The 14,294-nt window shown below is 43.0% G+C and overlaps 1 protein-coding gene across 1 annotated transcript in view; it reads right to left on the bottom strand.

Moving 5' to 3' along the window:
- GALNT12 (polypeptide N-acetylgalactosaminyltransferase 12) overlaps positions 1-12,921 on the bottom strand; it is a 47,232-nt gene extending 34,311 nt beyond the window's left edge. The window contains exons 1-2 of the mRNA XM_084511234.1: positions 12,441-12,921; positions 202-371 (exon numbers count right to left, since the gene is read on the bottom strand). Of these exons, the coding sequence (XP_084367360.1) occupies positions 202-371; positions 12,441-12,817 (547 nt within the window). The 5' untranslated portion in view covers positions 12,818-12,921. The remainder of the gene's footprint in view (positions 1-201; positions 372-12,440) is intronic.
- Between the last annotated feature and the right edge of the window lie 1,373 nt (positions 12,922-14,294).

Raw genomic sequence — 14,294 nt, 5'->3', positions numbered from 1 at the left:
TAAATTTCATCCAGAACTTGAGATTTTCACTGCCATGCAAGAGACAAAATGTTTTCCAGTTAGATTCCCATGTTGTACAGTTTCATGGTGTGTTACCAAAGAGCAGATCTTTTCCTCCCATGGACTGGCTGACAAAACAAAACAAACAAAAACAAACAAACAAACAAAAAATCCAACATTATTTAGAATTATTCTTCCTACCTTTGTCACTGTAATCATCCACAAGGATAACTTCTTCTAACAGTATATCTGGAGATGTCTCAAGAACACTATGAACAGTCCGCAGAAGTGTTGACCAAGCCTCATTATAGAAAGCTATCACAACTGATGTTTTCGGCAGGCTATAGTAGTCGTACTTCTTCTCTTTGCATCTGTAAGCAAGGGGACTACATTTAGTCAAAGTGCAAAAGAATTTGTTAATTTTCAGAAAAGTATTCTCAAATTAAGAGTCCATATGCTACTTACCAACTGTAAAAAGGACTATCTAAAGGATCTTAAAAGAACCGTGTGTGTATGGAGTAGTCATGCAAACACTTTTAGAAAGCTGGTCTTCCAGAAGTCCTATTTCTACAGTAATATTATGATTAAAATTCTGCAGTGCCAGAAAAATGTAAACAGAAAAATAATAGGAGGGCTAGTGTATGTACAGTGGCTGCCTTTGCACAAAATTACTACAAGTATAGGAGCGAGCAATGGTTAAAATACGCCTCACAGATTACAGAAAGAAAAAAAAGGAGAAATAAAAAAAATGAAGTGGGGTAAAAAAAAAAATAAAATTACTGTATACTTGTATTTTGGAAAATAAAACAAGTGCTAGACGGTAAAAATATAACTGTGAAGAAACAGCAATATATAAAGAGAAAAAAAAGCAGTAACAGAACTAAGAAGTATGTACACTAAAGCATAATTCGGGAAGACCACAGAGCTGCCAAGATATAATAGTGAAATCCACAAAAACACATAATTTTAAAAATGCATGGTTTTGGCTCCATGGAGAGCCAGCAGGTTTGCAAACCTTTGAATTAAGCTCCAGAATGTATTTCCTATAAAAATATATATGAACTTCTCTAAACGAACATAAGGATGCCAAGAAACTTCCAGATGAGCCAAACGTATAAATTAAAGATTTCCCTCGTCTGAAAGAATTTTAAAATAATGTCAGTACTTATCACCACTCTTCCCCATTTCTTCAAGCACTCTCTGTATTGGTAAGTTTGCTACCCACCAAAATAAATGGTTTTGAGATTTGAGAGGCATTCTGTGCTTCCTGCTTAATGCCTGGAAGACACCAGGGTTTGTTGGGAGCACAGGGACACACTTCAGGTTCTGTAAATTGCTAAGGACCAGAAGGTACTGCAGCACGCAAGATGCCTCTCCCACCAAGACCAGAAATCCTCTAAAACCCACACAACTTAGGGCTGAATGGGTAAACCAAAGCAGAACCAGAAAAAAAAAAAAAAAAAAAAAAAAAAAAAACAACGAAACAGAAGCAAATATGGCAGCAACAAACAGTAGTCCCCCCTCAAAACACACAGACAACGACATGGAAACTGCTTACCTAGAGCACACTGAGACTGCATTTACTGCTATGCAATGCTGCTGTGCTAGCAATAAAGAGACTTCTTATAGTTTTGTTTAAAGACTAGGCAATATTTGGTAATATCCGTGGTATAACAAATGAAACAAAGTTTGTATCTGAGAAAACACTTCTAAAATTAAAATTTTTAGGAGTGGAAAAGAAAATAAAAGTACATAGAGTACTTCTGTAATAAATACCTGAAAATGAGGAACCAATGAGGAGAAATGATACTTGGGCAGAGTAGGAAGAGAGACATGTGCTTCTCAAACATGACAGGAATGCTATGTAACACCATTCATTTTATATGATATGTATACACGTATCCACTCACACGTAGACACACACACACACTTCCACAGTGAAGTACAAAAGTACTTGTTCCTCCAGGCTGTAATCTTTGCTAAGACACTGCATACAAAGATCTACCTCACACCAGTAGCTGGTGACAGAAATAATTTACTTCGCCAAATGTTCATGTATTAACACATGAAAAAGGAGTAACATTTTAATTAACTTTTTTCTCTAAGAACATCACAGAAAACCAACCATATGAATCCAATTTTAGAAATACATATTTACTTTAGCCTATTGAAAAGCAATTATGTTCATTACTGCCAGGAAAAAATCTTGTTATATATCACAATCACTTCTAACAGGTAATTTCAGTTCATTTCTTGATGGAAACAGGATCATTACCTACCCATTTTAGAAAACTTAAGGAAAGAGAAAATAAATAGGAGAAAACCTCCAGGAAAGCTTTCTCTGGAAAATGTCTCAAGAAGATTCATGGAATAATAAAGTTGCATTCCCTTATTTAAAAAGGGAAAGGAAATCCAAAAGGTTTAAAGAAGCTTATAAACCTAATTATAGATTAAAGACTTCAATGGATTTGCCTGAAAATTACATGCTGGAGACAGGAAACATAATTTGGCAGAGAATATGGCAGTCCCCAGACTGCTCCTGATTCATCGTGTGTTTCTGCCTCCTCCATCGAGCATTACCAAGGCTGTAGAGAAAAGCCTCTTACAGGACAGACCAGAGCCCATGTTTCTTAGGTTTATGAAGTCAAGGAAGAGGCTGAAATGGGGAAAAAAAAAATAAAAAAAAAAATCAACTTGTCAAGCACAGTAACCTATTATTGGTATGGCAAGGAGGAGAGCTGGCTCCCTGGGGCTGCTCTCGGCGCTCAGTCCCCTGCAGCCAGCTCCCACCTAGCAGAAAAACCTCAGTCTCCCGACATACCAAAACACCCAGCACACTACCAAAAGCTCAGTTTCTTAGTGCATTGCATTTATTTGGGGGGGGCGGGGGGGGGGAAACAATCAGCATGCATGTACCAACTAACAATTTGAAAACTTTCAATTAAAAAAAAAAAAAAGTTATTTAGCTTCTATGCAAGTTTATATGTTTACCTCAGAAGTTATTTCCAAGACACATATCCATTCCTAGATTACTGCTAAACTGCTGCCTGTCTCAAATATTGTCACTAAAATGCAGTATATTTTCCTTTATCGTTCTGTATTGAAGGAAATTTCAAATAGTTTTTCTCAGTCTTATAATGCCATTGTAGACATCACAAACCTAAAGCACTTAAACCCTTGAAAAATAATGATGCAAGAAAATCATGAAAAAGAATGTTTTTCTGAAATACCAATGTTTAGAAGTGTCATTGCTTAACAATTAAGGAGGATATTGACATTAAACATCAACACTTAAAGAAAAACAAGCTTTGAAAAAAACACTACAGATATGAAACCTGACTTCAAGGCTAGCGGTCTCTATTTCCCAGAGTCTACTTACAACAATGATCTTCACATCACATCTTCTGCATCCACCCTTGCAAACTTCCAGATGCGTTTCTATTCCCGATGTGTCACTCAAGTATCCAAGCCCCTACTTTCTAGGTGAATCACTTCACTCCTACTTTGGGTTACGGAGAACAACAAACGCGTATCAGTTACAGTATGTCATTAAAATGACAGGGAGGATATAAACTGGTGACAGTAGTCCAAAAATATGTTTGTGCAGATAGAGAATGTGTATTTATACTGCCTATATGTCAAGTTGCTTTCTGCTCCTAAGGCACAATTCAGTGCCACCCCCAGACACCCAACATTGTCCTCGCCTAGGCCAAGGGCCTACAATCAGACAGCATTACCTGCACCTCACGGCAGCCATCTAAAAGCCAGGAGCCATCCTTGAGCTGGTTGTCTGGGCTCTGCGTGCCCATAAAGACAAAGCCAGACGGTGATATCCCTCATACTCCTGGAATACTTATCCAGGATGGACAAACAAGCCTTGATAGGCCCCCACCACTCCTTTGGCAACAGAGGTTCAGTACAGCATCTACTCAAACATTTACCTTCATCAAATGAAAACGCATCACCATACAGCAGTCTTGTGGGGTTTTCATTTTATTTCTTTACACTGCCTTTGCAAATTCCATTCTAACTGAGGCTGCCAGGCTGACAAGCGTAATAATTTAACTCTGGAACCCACTATACTACAAAACGTTGTTAGCAAGCATTGCAATTAGGTTATCTATTAGAAACTAAGGAGACATCAGTCAGGAGATGCCTAAACAAAATTAAATGGGCTGTTTTGGGGAGTTTTTGTGTCAATTAGCGTAATCACTCAATTTATTTCATTTTAAAGAGCTGTTTCACTCAGAGATGCGTATCTATACGCCGGGAGAGAGAGCATGGACGTGTGTAGACTGGGCACACTGCCACGAGTTCGTGAAGAATGGCTGCTGACATACTTCTCTGCAAGACTTCCACCACAGCTCTAACAGCAACGTGGCAGGAGAAAATACATTTTTAATACCCAAATTTTATGTTCTACCTGCCCAGCTACTTGTATTTTAAGAACAAAAAATATGAAACTGAGTTTTCAGAGATCTGTTAAGGACACAATCTGCTCACAAATAATTTAGTATTTTGTAAAGATATACCTCTCTTTTAGAAGTAACAGCCTTTAACATTTTAATGAAAAAAGTCTGTAGTGAAAATCAATAGGTTCCAGCTATTCTTAGCAATCTACCACAATACAACTGTTCAAGACTGCTGCGATTTTTTTTTTTTTTAATTTTCAATATAAACATCCAAAACCATATGCAAGCTCAAGATTCTCATGAAGTTCAAAAGAGTATGTGCCATACGTGCCATTGCCATATCTGATTTAACATGATTTATGCAACCATGGTACGTGACATGCCACATATGCGTCGTCACAGTGTCACCCAGCCAGCAGAGCTAGACATTTCTTTGGGCTGGGTTTGACCCAGTAGGTCAGGGACCGGGCTTGTGAGGGCAGGCAGTGGCACACCAGTTTAACACACAAGTGCCTTTTCTCTTCCTAATTTGAACCCATCTGAATCCAATTTCACCTTCTCCACCCTGTAAACCACAGAGGTACCAATGTGAGGGACTGCCAAGAGAAAACACCTCCTTGTCCCACTCTCCCAAAGCTGTGCCTTCCCTTAGCCAGCCATGTGCATCCCAAGCTCAGAAGCATGACAGAGTTTTCAGCCTTGCTTTCTGAGCCAACCTGCAGTAGTTACCAAGGCTGTACTACCTGCTCCAGGATGAATTGGTGTTTGAAAAGGCCTTCCTCGCTCCTCACTGTGAGAAAACAATCTATGCATAATTCCCAGTGTTTGAGTTAAAAGCCACACAGCCCTATCGCATCAAAACCCAAACCAAGGTATGTAAGTGCAACATTTTCAATGCAGTTAAAGGATATGATAAATAAAGTTGTTCTTATCTCCTCCAAACACCACCCAACTTTTCATTCTTATATATTTTCTCAGCTGAGAGTACCATGAAATAAGCATCAATTCTGCTTAAAAATTAAAAGCCTTAAAGCCTTATCTGAGCAAGGAATGCAAAGACTGCACCTGATTTTGCACACCTCCACACTGCACAGTGCTCAGATATTGCAGAAAAACGTGTTGATGTTTACAGAAGGTGTGCCTTGCTCTGCTTAGCAAATCAGATTAGTGGCAAGCTCCTGATTAACTGCCAGGATGGCCAAGTTATCAGGGCCAAGGCGTCAGCAGGGCAAGTTGGAGAGATGCCGGCTGTACCTTTTGCCACTCACTCCCCTCTGCCTCAGCAGGAAGCCACAGTCCGGATCCATGCTATTAAACATGCATCTGGGGGAATAAATCATGATAGGAAAGATTCCCTCCCCAGGGCAGAATGGTCTACGAGACTGTAATGTGATCAAGTCTTTGAAAAGTGAGGCTAGCTAGATTATGGAGCAGTTTTCCAAATTATTTTAAAGTCTTATTTCACCAGTGGCAATAAGGTCTTGAAAAGGTAAGACTTCCAAACATCGATTTGGGATTTCAGGTCATAAAGGGCTGCTATAAAAACACCATAAGATGCAAGGAAGAAAGCTAGTAAGTCTTCTGGTATAGAAGTAAATATTAGTGAAGAATTTTGAAGAAAAATACAAACCTCTTTAAAACAGATTTAAGATGTATTAAGAAAAAAAAAATCATCTATAAATCCATATCCTAATATTCACCTTTTTTTTTTTTTTTTTAAATCTATAGATCCTCCTAATTCTGTAATGTTATAAAAAGACTATAGGTGTTCCTACCTAGCCCAGCTTCTGGAAAGCATTTCTGCACATGTCCATCGGGAAACAATGTTTGTTTGTTTTTTAATTTATTTTGCAGATGTAAAGCAGTGTTGCCATTTGCTCAAATGGCTATCCACATTTGCAGTCTTCTTTCAAATCAGTGAGGCACTTAACATTTTGTACCAGACTATATGCTTTCCTACACCTACATCCAAAAATTTACTTTCAAGTGAGTAATTTGACTCAGGACAAGAAAAAAATTTTGCAAAGTAATACGGTAACTGAAAGTTATTGCAACCATCAGTAACGGCAGGGTGCAGATGCACCTGGTCCTTAGAGACACCGGTGTATAGTGAAAGCACTGTTCGGGGAAAAAAAAACAAACAAAAAAAACAAAAACACTTTGTGCTTTACTGTCACTGATCTGGGAACTATGTCACATTAAAATGAAACCAACTGAAACCAAACAGTCATCTAGAGGTCGGGGAAGCTGAGGATCTCTGCAAAAAAACGTAAATAAAAGTGACCACAAAATAACACTGTGAGCTCTGCTTGAAGATGCTGGAGGGTGAACATTGAACCCGAGCATAATGACAAAGAAAAGCAACACATTTTTTATGGAAGCTAGAAAGCAGCATCTCAAAAATAGTAAGATATCCCAAAGTACCAAAGCGCATGTGGAAGCACTGTTGTATTTGTACTGCTACAAAGTACAAGCCTGATTATTTAAAAAAAGAAAATGCTGCAGATGTATTACTCCTCTACTTAACTGCAGGAGGAAGGAATGAGGAGGCCCAGTTACACTCTGAGTTGTGGGTCTAAAGCATATTTACGCAAGTGAACAACCCTGCAAACTAATAAAGTAATGACTACAAGGTATCATGATTAATGAAGTTGCTCATAACCAATCATCCCTTCCAGAAAAGCTCAGAAAAACAAAAACAAGCGAATTAAAAACCTAAACCACAGTGTTGTGAAGATACTGAAAGTGTATACAACTGCAAGTGTTTTACGCAAAACGTTTGCTCTTGAGTAGGGAAGTGTGGTCTGGTTTGGACTCTGCTCAGCTGTAAAGCATGGGCATAGCCAATAAACCCACAGTCAAGTTCAAACTTCTGCAGATAAGCACAGCACTTATGGTGAAAGTGGACTCCTTGGCAGGAGTCACTACTGTTTTTTACCTGCTATCTGAAAACGAAATGAGGAGCTCACGGTGAAGCCTGGGCGCTGGAGAGGAAACCCCCGGCTGCAGCACCATTTCCTGCAGCACGGCAGCAGGTGAAACTCCCGGCAGGAGCCACCCGCCCATCAAAACGAGGTGCTGTCATTCTTAGTGTGGAGCAAAACCAGTCTCGAAGGTTGCTCAAGGAATTTGCTAGTGAGATAATGCCAGATGAGCAGACTACGTAGTTTGTTTTTTCTAATCCAGCAAACAAAACACAACACGGGACCAAGAGGAGCGGTAAGTGACTCGCACTCAAATCCGGGAATAGGTGGAAAAAGCAGTTTTGAAAGTCAGGAAAATCTTAGCAGAAGTCTGCTGCTCTGAACTCAAGGACAACACCCCACAAAAGAAATACTACTACAGGCATAAATAATGATGGTGATAGAGGAACTAAGCTCTGTGTGTATTTAAGCACATATACATTTAAAGACATATCTACATATATTTAAGCAAGCCCTCTCTCCAAACCACAGAAAATTATCTAGAATTAAAGAACGAACCTCTAAGACTTTCTACAGCTGTTAATGATTAAGCAGACCAGATTCAGTGTTTGGAGGGGGGGGGGGGGTTCTGTGGTGACCCGGTATCACTTGCCAGGTAAGAGAAAACAGAAAAGACTTGCAACTCCGTTTGCTTGCCAGCATGAGTGAAATGAGGCCCAAAGGGCTGATTCGGGCTTCCACCATGAAAAAGACAGCATGAAATGCTGAGTATGTGAAAAATACTGAGTCAGCATGAAAGCACCTCTCCCTGCCTTGCTCCTCCTATAACTAGAGAGAGCCAAAAGGAGGCTGGTGTGATGTTACGGAAACCATCCCTGAATAAATGGGCAACGCACACCTATTGTGAAGAATATACCTTCCCTCCACACACACCCCAGAAAAAGAGGTAGAACCCCTAAAATCAGGAAAAACACTTGGGCACAGTCCTTAGCTGAAAAGACCCCAAGCAGAAAGACTGGAGATGTCTTTCTCACACATGGTACAAGACTGTCCAAGAGACCCTGGGTCTGTGCAGTCCCACAGACCTTATGACCAGCTCGTCAGGAGAGGATGGGGCTGTGCTGCTGGGGAAGGGATGCTGAGCAGCACTAACACCCAAAATGCACATACCTGAGCCTCTCATGCAGCACTGACAGGGCATCAGCCCCAGCAGGGCCCTCAGAAAGTCAGTGGTTGACAGGATGCTTGCTTGTTGTTGCTGACACGTGTATAAACGGAAGAAACGAAGGACAGATTTTGGGAAGAAAATCTGGTACTTCTAGATGATGTGACGATTGGGAAAAAAATTCATGGTGGCCCTGAAAGAGGTACCTGGAGAGGCTGCTGGGTACCCATCCTTCAAGACTTTCTGAATTTGATCAGTCAAGGAAAGCCTGCAGCAATAACACTGAAGTTGCCCTGCTTTGAGGATGCTGGACCAGAAACCCCTGAGATTTAATCCAACCTCACTTACTCTGTGATCCTGTGACATATTTCACTCCCAGCCTTTCACAAACTGTATCATTTGGTAATTTCCTGGTAAAACATACATTCTTATCCATATTTTATACCGAGTATTTTTATGGTTTGATTTTTTATGTATATAATACATACATGTATATGCACAGAGTTCTAGCCACGAATAAGACCAAAAAGTTTCTGTGTGAGGAAACATAGCATTATCAGAAGCTGACTTCAAGTTACGACAGTTAAAGGAAGCAGCAACCATCTAAAGGAAACTATAGAAGTTGTCAAATACTCTAGATCTGTAAATCTAGAGAAACACGACCAGTTCTCAGAATAACACATTATGGTGGTCAGTGAGAACAACAAGTAACAAAGATCTTCTGAACATTTACATCTCCAAGAATATTAGTAGGAAAAATATATAATGTTGATCAAACTTTGTAATACAGTGCGTAACATCCGTGCAGAATTTGTAGTAAAACTACATTATTTTGGGGGCTAAACTCAGACCGTCATCCTTCTCTTCCTGCCCATTATAGCCAGACAATAGCAGACACCTTCACACCTACCTTTTATTAGTGAATAATTATTGCTGCATTTCTGGTCTGACAGCAAGTCCAGGATGTACAATATAGATCAAGTGGAAAAAAACTGTGTCACTAGCTTCCCATAAAGCAGCGCTTTATATCCATAATTTTGCAGATCAGGTTTAAAGGTTTGCTAGTTCAGATATTCTCAGTCTTATTAGCAAAATTCTAGTTGGTATCACCCAGAGAGTAGGTCACTAATGAACGTGGGAGGACATTAAGGTTAAAAGGAGCATTCAGGTAGTGGGGACGTTGCCAATCCTTATTTCCCTTTCCTTTCATCTTCCTATTTTCCTTCGATCTGAATTTCCAGACTCACTCTAAACAGATAAGAATATATTGAAACAGACCAAAAGCATGTAGCCCAGAACGTCTCCAAGCACAATATCTGTTAATATCTGATGAATCCTTGATTTGAATTTCATAGTGGATGGACTATCTTATACTTTACAGCAAACAGATTCTTGGAGCAAGGAGGTGGCTCGATTTGCTTCAACCACTTCATGCACCAACCTAGCACTGCAGTGGCTCAGCAAGAGGCACCCCTCAGTAGCTTGTCTTCCAGGCTGAAGAGCTGCACATTAGTCATTTCATTACAGGAGTCTTCCCACAAGCTGAACAGCACTGGGTCCTGCAAGATTTCTGTGGAACTTTACCAGCAATCTTCTTCACTACAAAAAAAAAAGTAAGTGACTGCTTCCCAGTTTTTATCCAGTTATGTATAATTAAGGAATTTCCACCTTATTTCACACCTGTTTAAGGAACTCGTCAAAAGGCTCCGAAAATGCCAACACACTGTGCCTTCTTATCCACATAATTCTATTGTTTTTCGAAGAACTCCAATAGGTTTGAGACATGTCATGCCTGACAAAAGCCAGGCCAACTCCTTCTCAGTAGGCCACACCTATCTACGTGCAACTGATTCTATTCCTTACCGCAGTTTCTAAACAACAAGCTTGGAAGAGGTCCAAGTTTTACCAGTACACAGCTCTCTTCCTGTCCTCCAGAGCACCACTAAAAAGTGGTGTATCTGTCACTTTCCCGTCATTAGGTACCAGAATAGTATCATTGATCACATCTAAAAATGTACCTTTTGCATCATTTTTAGGAACAGATGAAGTCTACCATTACTTCGTATTTCATGCCATCAGCCTCTCCCAACGCCCCAATGTGCATTAAAGATCATGAAATGCTGAACTGAACTGGCTGGTCCAGCATTACCAACCTGAAAATAAACAAGTAAACCAGGTATTTCCTAGACTTGACATATCCATATAGCCTCTAATGTTACATTGAAGTATAATGATTTTTTGGTTGGTACAGGCTTGTAGATACCTTTTTTAGTACCTTTTTTTTTTTTTTTTTTTTTTTTTTTGACTTAGATCTATTACACAGTCTTCCCTCTTAAGAAAGGGGAAACATTATTGCAAAATTGTCTTTGGGGAATTTTTTTTTTTTTTTTTTTTTTTTTTTTACATTTGCTGTGTGAGTTGGATACATGTTCTGTGACATTTCTGCCATAATGTATTTAACTGTGCAGAAAGGCATGAAGAACTTCCCTGTACCAGCAGATACTAAAGAAGTACAATACAGCCCTATCTTCAGATGACAATTATCTCTGAGATTACATCACTGACACTTTGCAATCCTTTAGTTTGGATAGATTTTGTCATTTCAACATTGAAGTATTAAAACCAAAAAGGATGCGTTATTGTAGCACGATTTATCTGTCTACTTACACTGCTTTCACTTCAGGAATCTCCCCCCTTTATTTACAATGTCCCCTGCTCAACAACTGTGATCTTCCATTTCCTCCAACATCCTGTCTGAGAGAAATGGCAGGAGTCCAAAGCAATTTGTTACAATGATTTAAATTTTTCCTGTAGGAACGCAACTAAAGTGGTCCTTTCTAGTTTATAATCATAAAACTGCTTCTAAAGGGAGGGTAAAAACCTAACTAAGAAAAACAAGCCTACCACCAGGCTTACGTTTATGATAAAAATGCCTTGCATTCACACTGTGATTATTTAAGAGCTACCATAAGATTCATGTCTTAGATTGAGCACTTGTAGCTAGAATTGGGTGAGCTACCAGCCAGGACACACTGACACGAAGAGAAAGTACGGTGGAGGCAAAGACCTGCTCCTTCCACAGCTCCTTGCAACCACACAAGCCTGCTGCAATTGAAATAAACTGGAAGAAGCCAAGGGGAAAGGACTTGGAGGGGCTGGTAGCAACCATGGCTTTGCCCTCTTTGGCTGAAGGCACATACAACTGGTCAACGTATAGTTTAAGACCATTCTTCTCCCCAGCTGGCTGCCCATTGATGGTGCACCACCAAACCAAAGAACAGAGTACCTCTAAATCACTGAGCAGAGTATTTGCATTGGGCCAGAACCAACCACATAGCCCAACTTGCTGTGCAGCACCAGCTTCACGACCACACCAAAGTCTGCCAAGTAGGACCATTGAATAGTATCTAACTCTTATTTTTAAAGTGCTGATGCCATTATCTTTGGTGAATTGTCCCAACAACTGACCATTGAGGAACATGGAAAGTACCAGTTCAGAAGAGCATTATGCATCTTGGGGCATTTCTACAGGACACAACAGCACATGAATCCTGCTAAGTCTGCATCTGAGCCTGCTTGGTGATCAAACAGCCAGCTCCATCCTGCACGGCATCAGCGCCTGGAGTGCTGTGCAAGGCATAATTCTGGGAAGTACGATGTTTGCAGGGCTGGGAGGGGTTGGAAAAAAGCGTGCTGGCTGCGGTGACCTGCCCAGGGGACAGCAGCAGAAGAAGCACTGCACTCCGGGGCTGGCACCAGGCTGCTGGGGCTAGCGGGGGGACTTGGCTTCTCCGAGTCACACCCGCACCTGCACCGGGCGCCTTTTTACGCCGAGCAGAAGGAAAAGCATCGACGGCTTCAAGCCCACGAGTGAAAGCTGCGGTTTTAAAGCAGTTTAGCGGGGAGGGAAGAGCCACGAGGTACCCCCCGGGTACTCACAGCGGGTGCCAGCGCTCGGGCAGGCGGCGGTGCAGCGAGATGCGGTCGCTCAGGTAGATGTTGATCTGGTGCCGCCGGATGCTCTCCTCCTGCCGCCGCTTCTCGGCCGGGCTCAGCTCCAGCCGCACCGCCCGGCCCAGCTCGCCCAGCGCCCCCGGCTCCGGCCCGGGCTTGGCGTACACGGGCTTCCGCAGCGAGGCTTCGTCGGCGGGCGGCGGCGGGGGCGAGGGGTCGCCGCGGTGGGGCTGGGGGGGAGCACGGCGCCAGGCGAGGAAGCCGAGGGCGGCCAGCAGCCCCAGCGCCAGCAGCGCGCCCCCGCCGCGGGACCCCCGGCCCCGCTTGCCCCGGCACACGCCGCGGCCGAGGCGGCCGGCCATGCCGAGCGGGCTTGCGGCGGGAGGAGCCGCCTCTCCCGGACACGGAGGCGGACACGGGCACGCCTCGCCCCGGGGGAGCTCGGCAATAACTTCTCGCCAACCTGCACCGGCCACGCAGCGCAGCCGGCGCCTGTTTTCCCCCCCCACACCCCTCGGCTTCGCCAGGAAACCCGCCCGGCTCCTCTGCCGCGGCTCCTCCCTCCTGCCCGCCCCGCCGCCGGCACAGCCCGCGGGGCACGGCTCGGAGCAACCCGGCCCGGCACCGACACCCGCACCCGGAGCCCCCGCTGGCTCCAGGGGCTGTGAGGGGTAGGGAGGGAGCGGTGGGGATAGGCCCCGTGCTGCTTGGTCGAGGCGCTGCGGGTGTAGGGTGAACCTTGCTGAGGTGTGGGGAGGGGATGTGGTCACCCCAAAGCTGTGTGGTGGACACGTGTAGGTGCCCCCGGTGAGGGAAAGTTAGACTGGCACAGGGCTACCATGGGCACAGCGAGCAGCTTTGGCTCATGGGGATCACCAGGTTGGCCCCAGGGCTTCCAGGAGGGTGACTAGAGGTGACATTTCATGCCTAGAGGGACTAGGAAGAGCTTTGGGGTGGAAGGAAAGAAGCCGGTTGGAAACCAGGCTTTGTCAGCTCCGCTGCCTCCAGAGCAGCATGTGATTTGACAAAAATGAACGGAAAATGGGCCAAGAAGCTGTGGGAGTTAACGACAAGCTCTTTTTTTTCACTGGAGAAAGCAGTGCACTGTGTTGAAAAACAAAGTCTTCTAACGTGACCTCATAGATAGAAATCCGGAAGACAAGTGAAGTCCCGAACTCACTATCCAGATATCAGGCAGCCCATCCCATGAGGTGACAGACCCATGGAATAAAGCAACCACGGCACTTAGTCTGAGCTTTGAATTTATTTGATACTCAACATCCATTCGGCTTTTTCATTTTACCCCTTAATGGCATTTAGCCCTCTTTGTTTAAACTTAAGCTCCTGAGGCCATGTGATCACATGAAAATTTGTGGTTTTGCTGTTGAAAACAAATAAGGCGTAATACAGCTGATGCAGTTTCTCTCTCAAGAGCAGCAGGCAGCTGAAACTCTGTTTTTGAGGTGTTATTTGCACTGTGCCTTTCACAAAGAGGTGTTTGTCCTCTGCTTTTGGAGGCCTATCAAGCTCAACCCAGCCGAGGACTCTGGCCATGCCTAGGAGGGATGCAGAAGTGTTAGGTGTGCTCACCAGCACTGCTGAGGAGTGAATGAAAACAGTGCTGACACTAAGCAAAGGGAAAAGCCTGGTCACTACCAGACAGGGTCATAGCATGCGGTTATGAGCTATTTCTGATTTTTGAGGCTAAAAAATAGTACATGGAACAACAAACGCAGAGGCAGCCAACTACTCTGGAGGCCTTGCTCTGGACAGAAGGTTGCTGAATAATAACAAGTCACCCTGATGCTGGAAAAAATCAATCAATCAATCAATCAATCA

This window comes from Aythya ferina, assembly GCF_964211825.1.
Source record: "Aythya ferina genome assembly, chromosome: 2".
In the NCBI taxonomy this organism is placed as follows: domain Eukaryota; kingdom Metazoa; phylum Chordata; class Aves; order Anseriformes; family Anatidae; genus Aythya; species Aythya ferina.
This window is presented reverse-complemented; position numbering and strand designations above follow the sequence as displayed.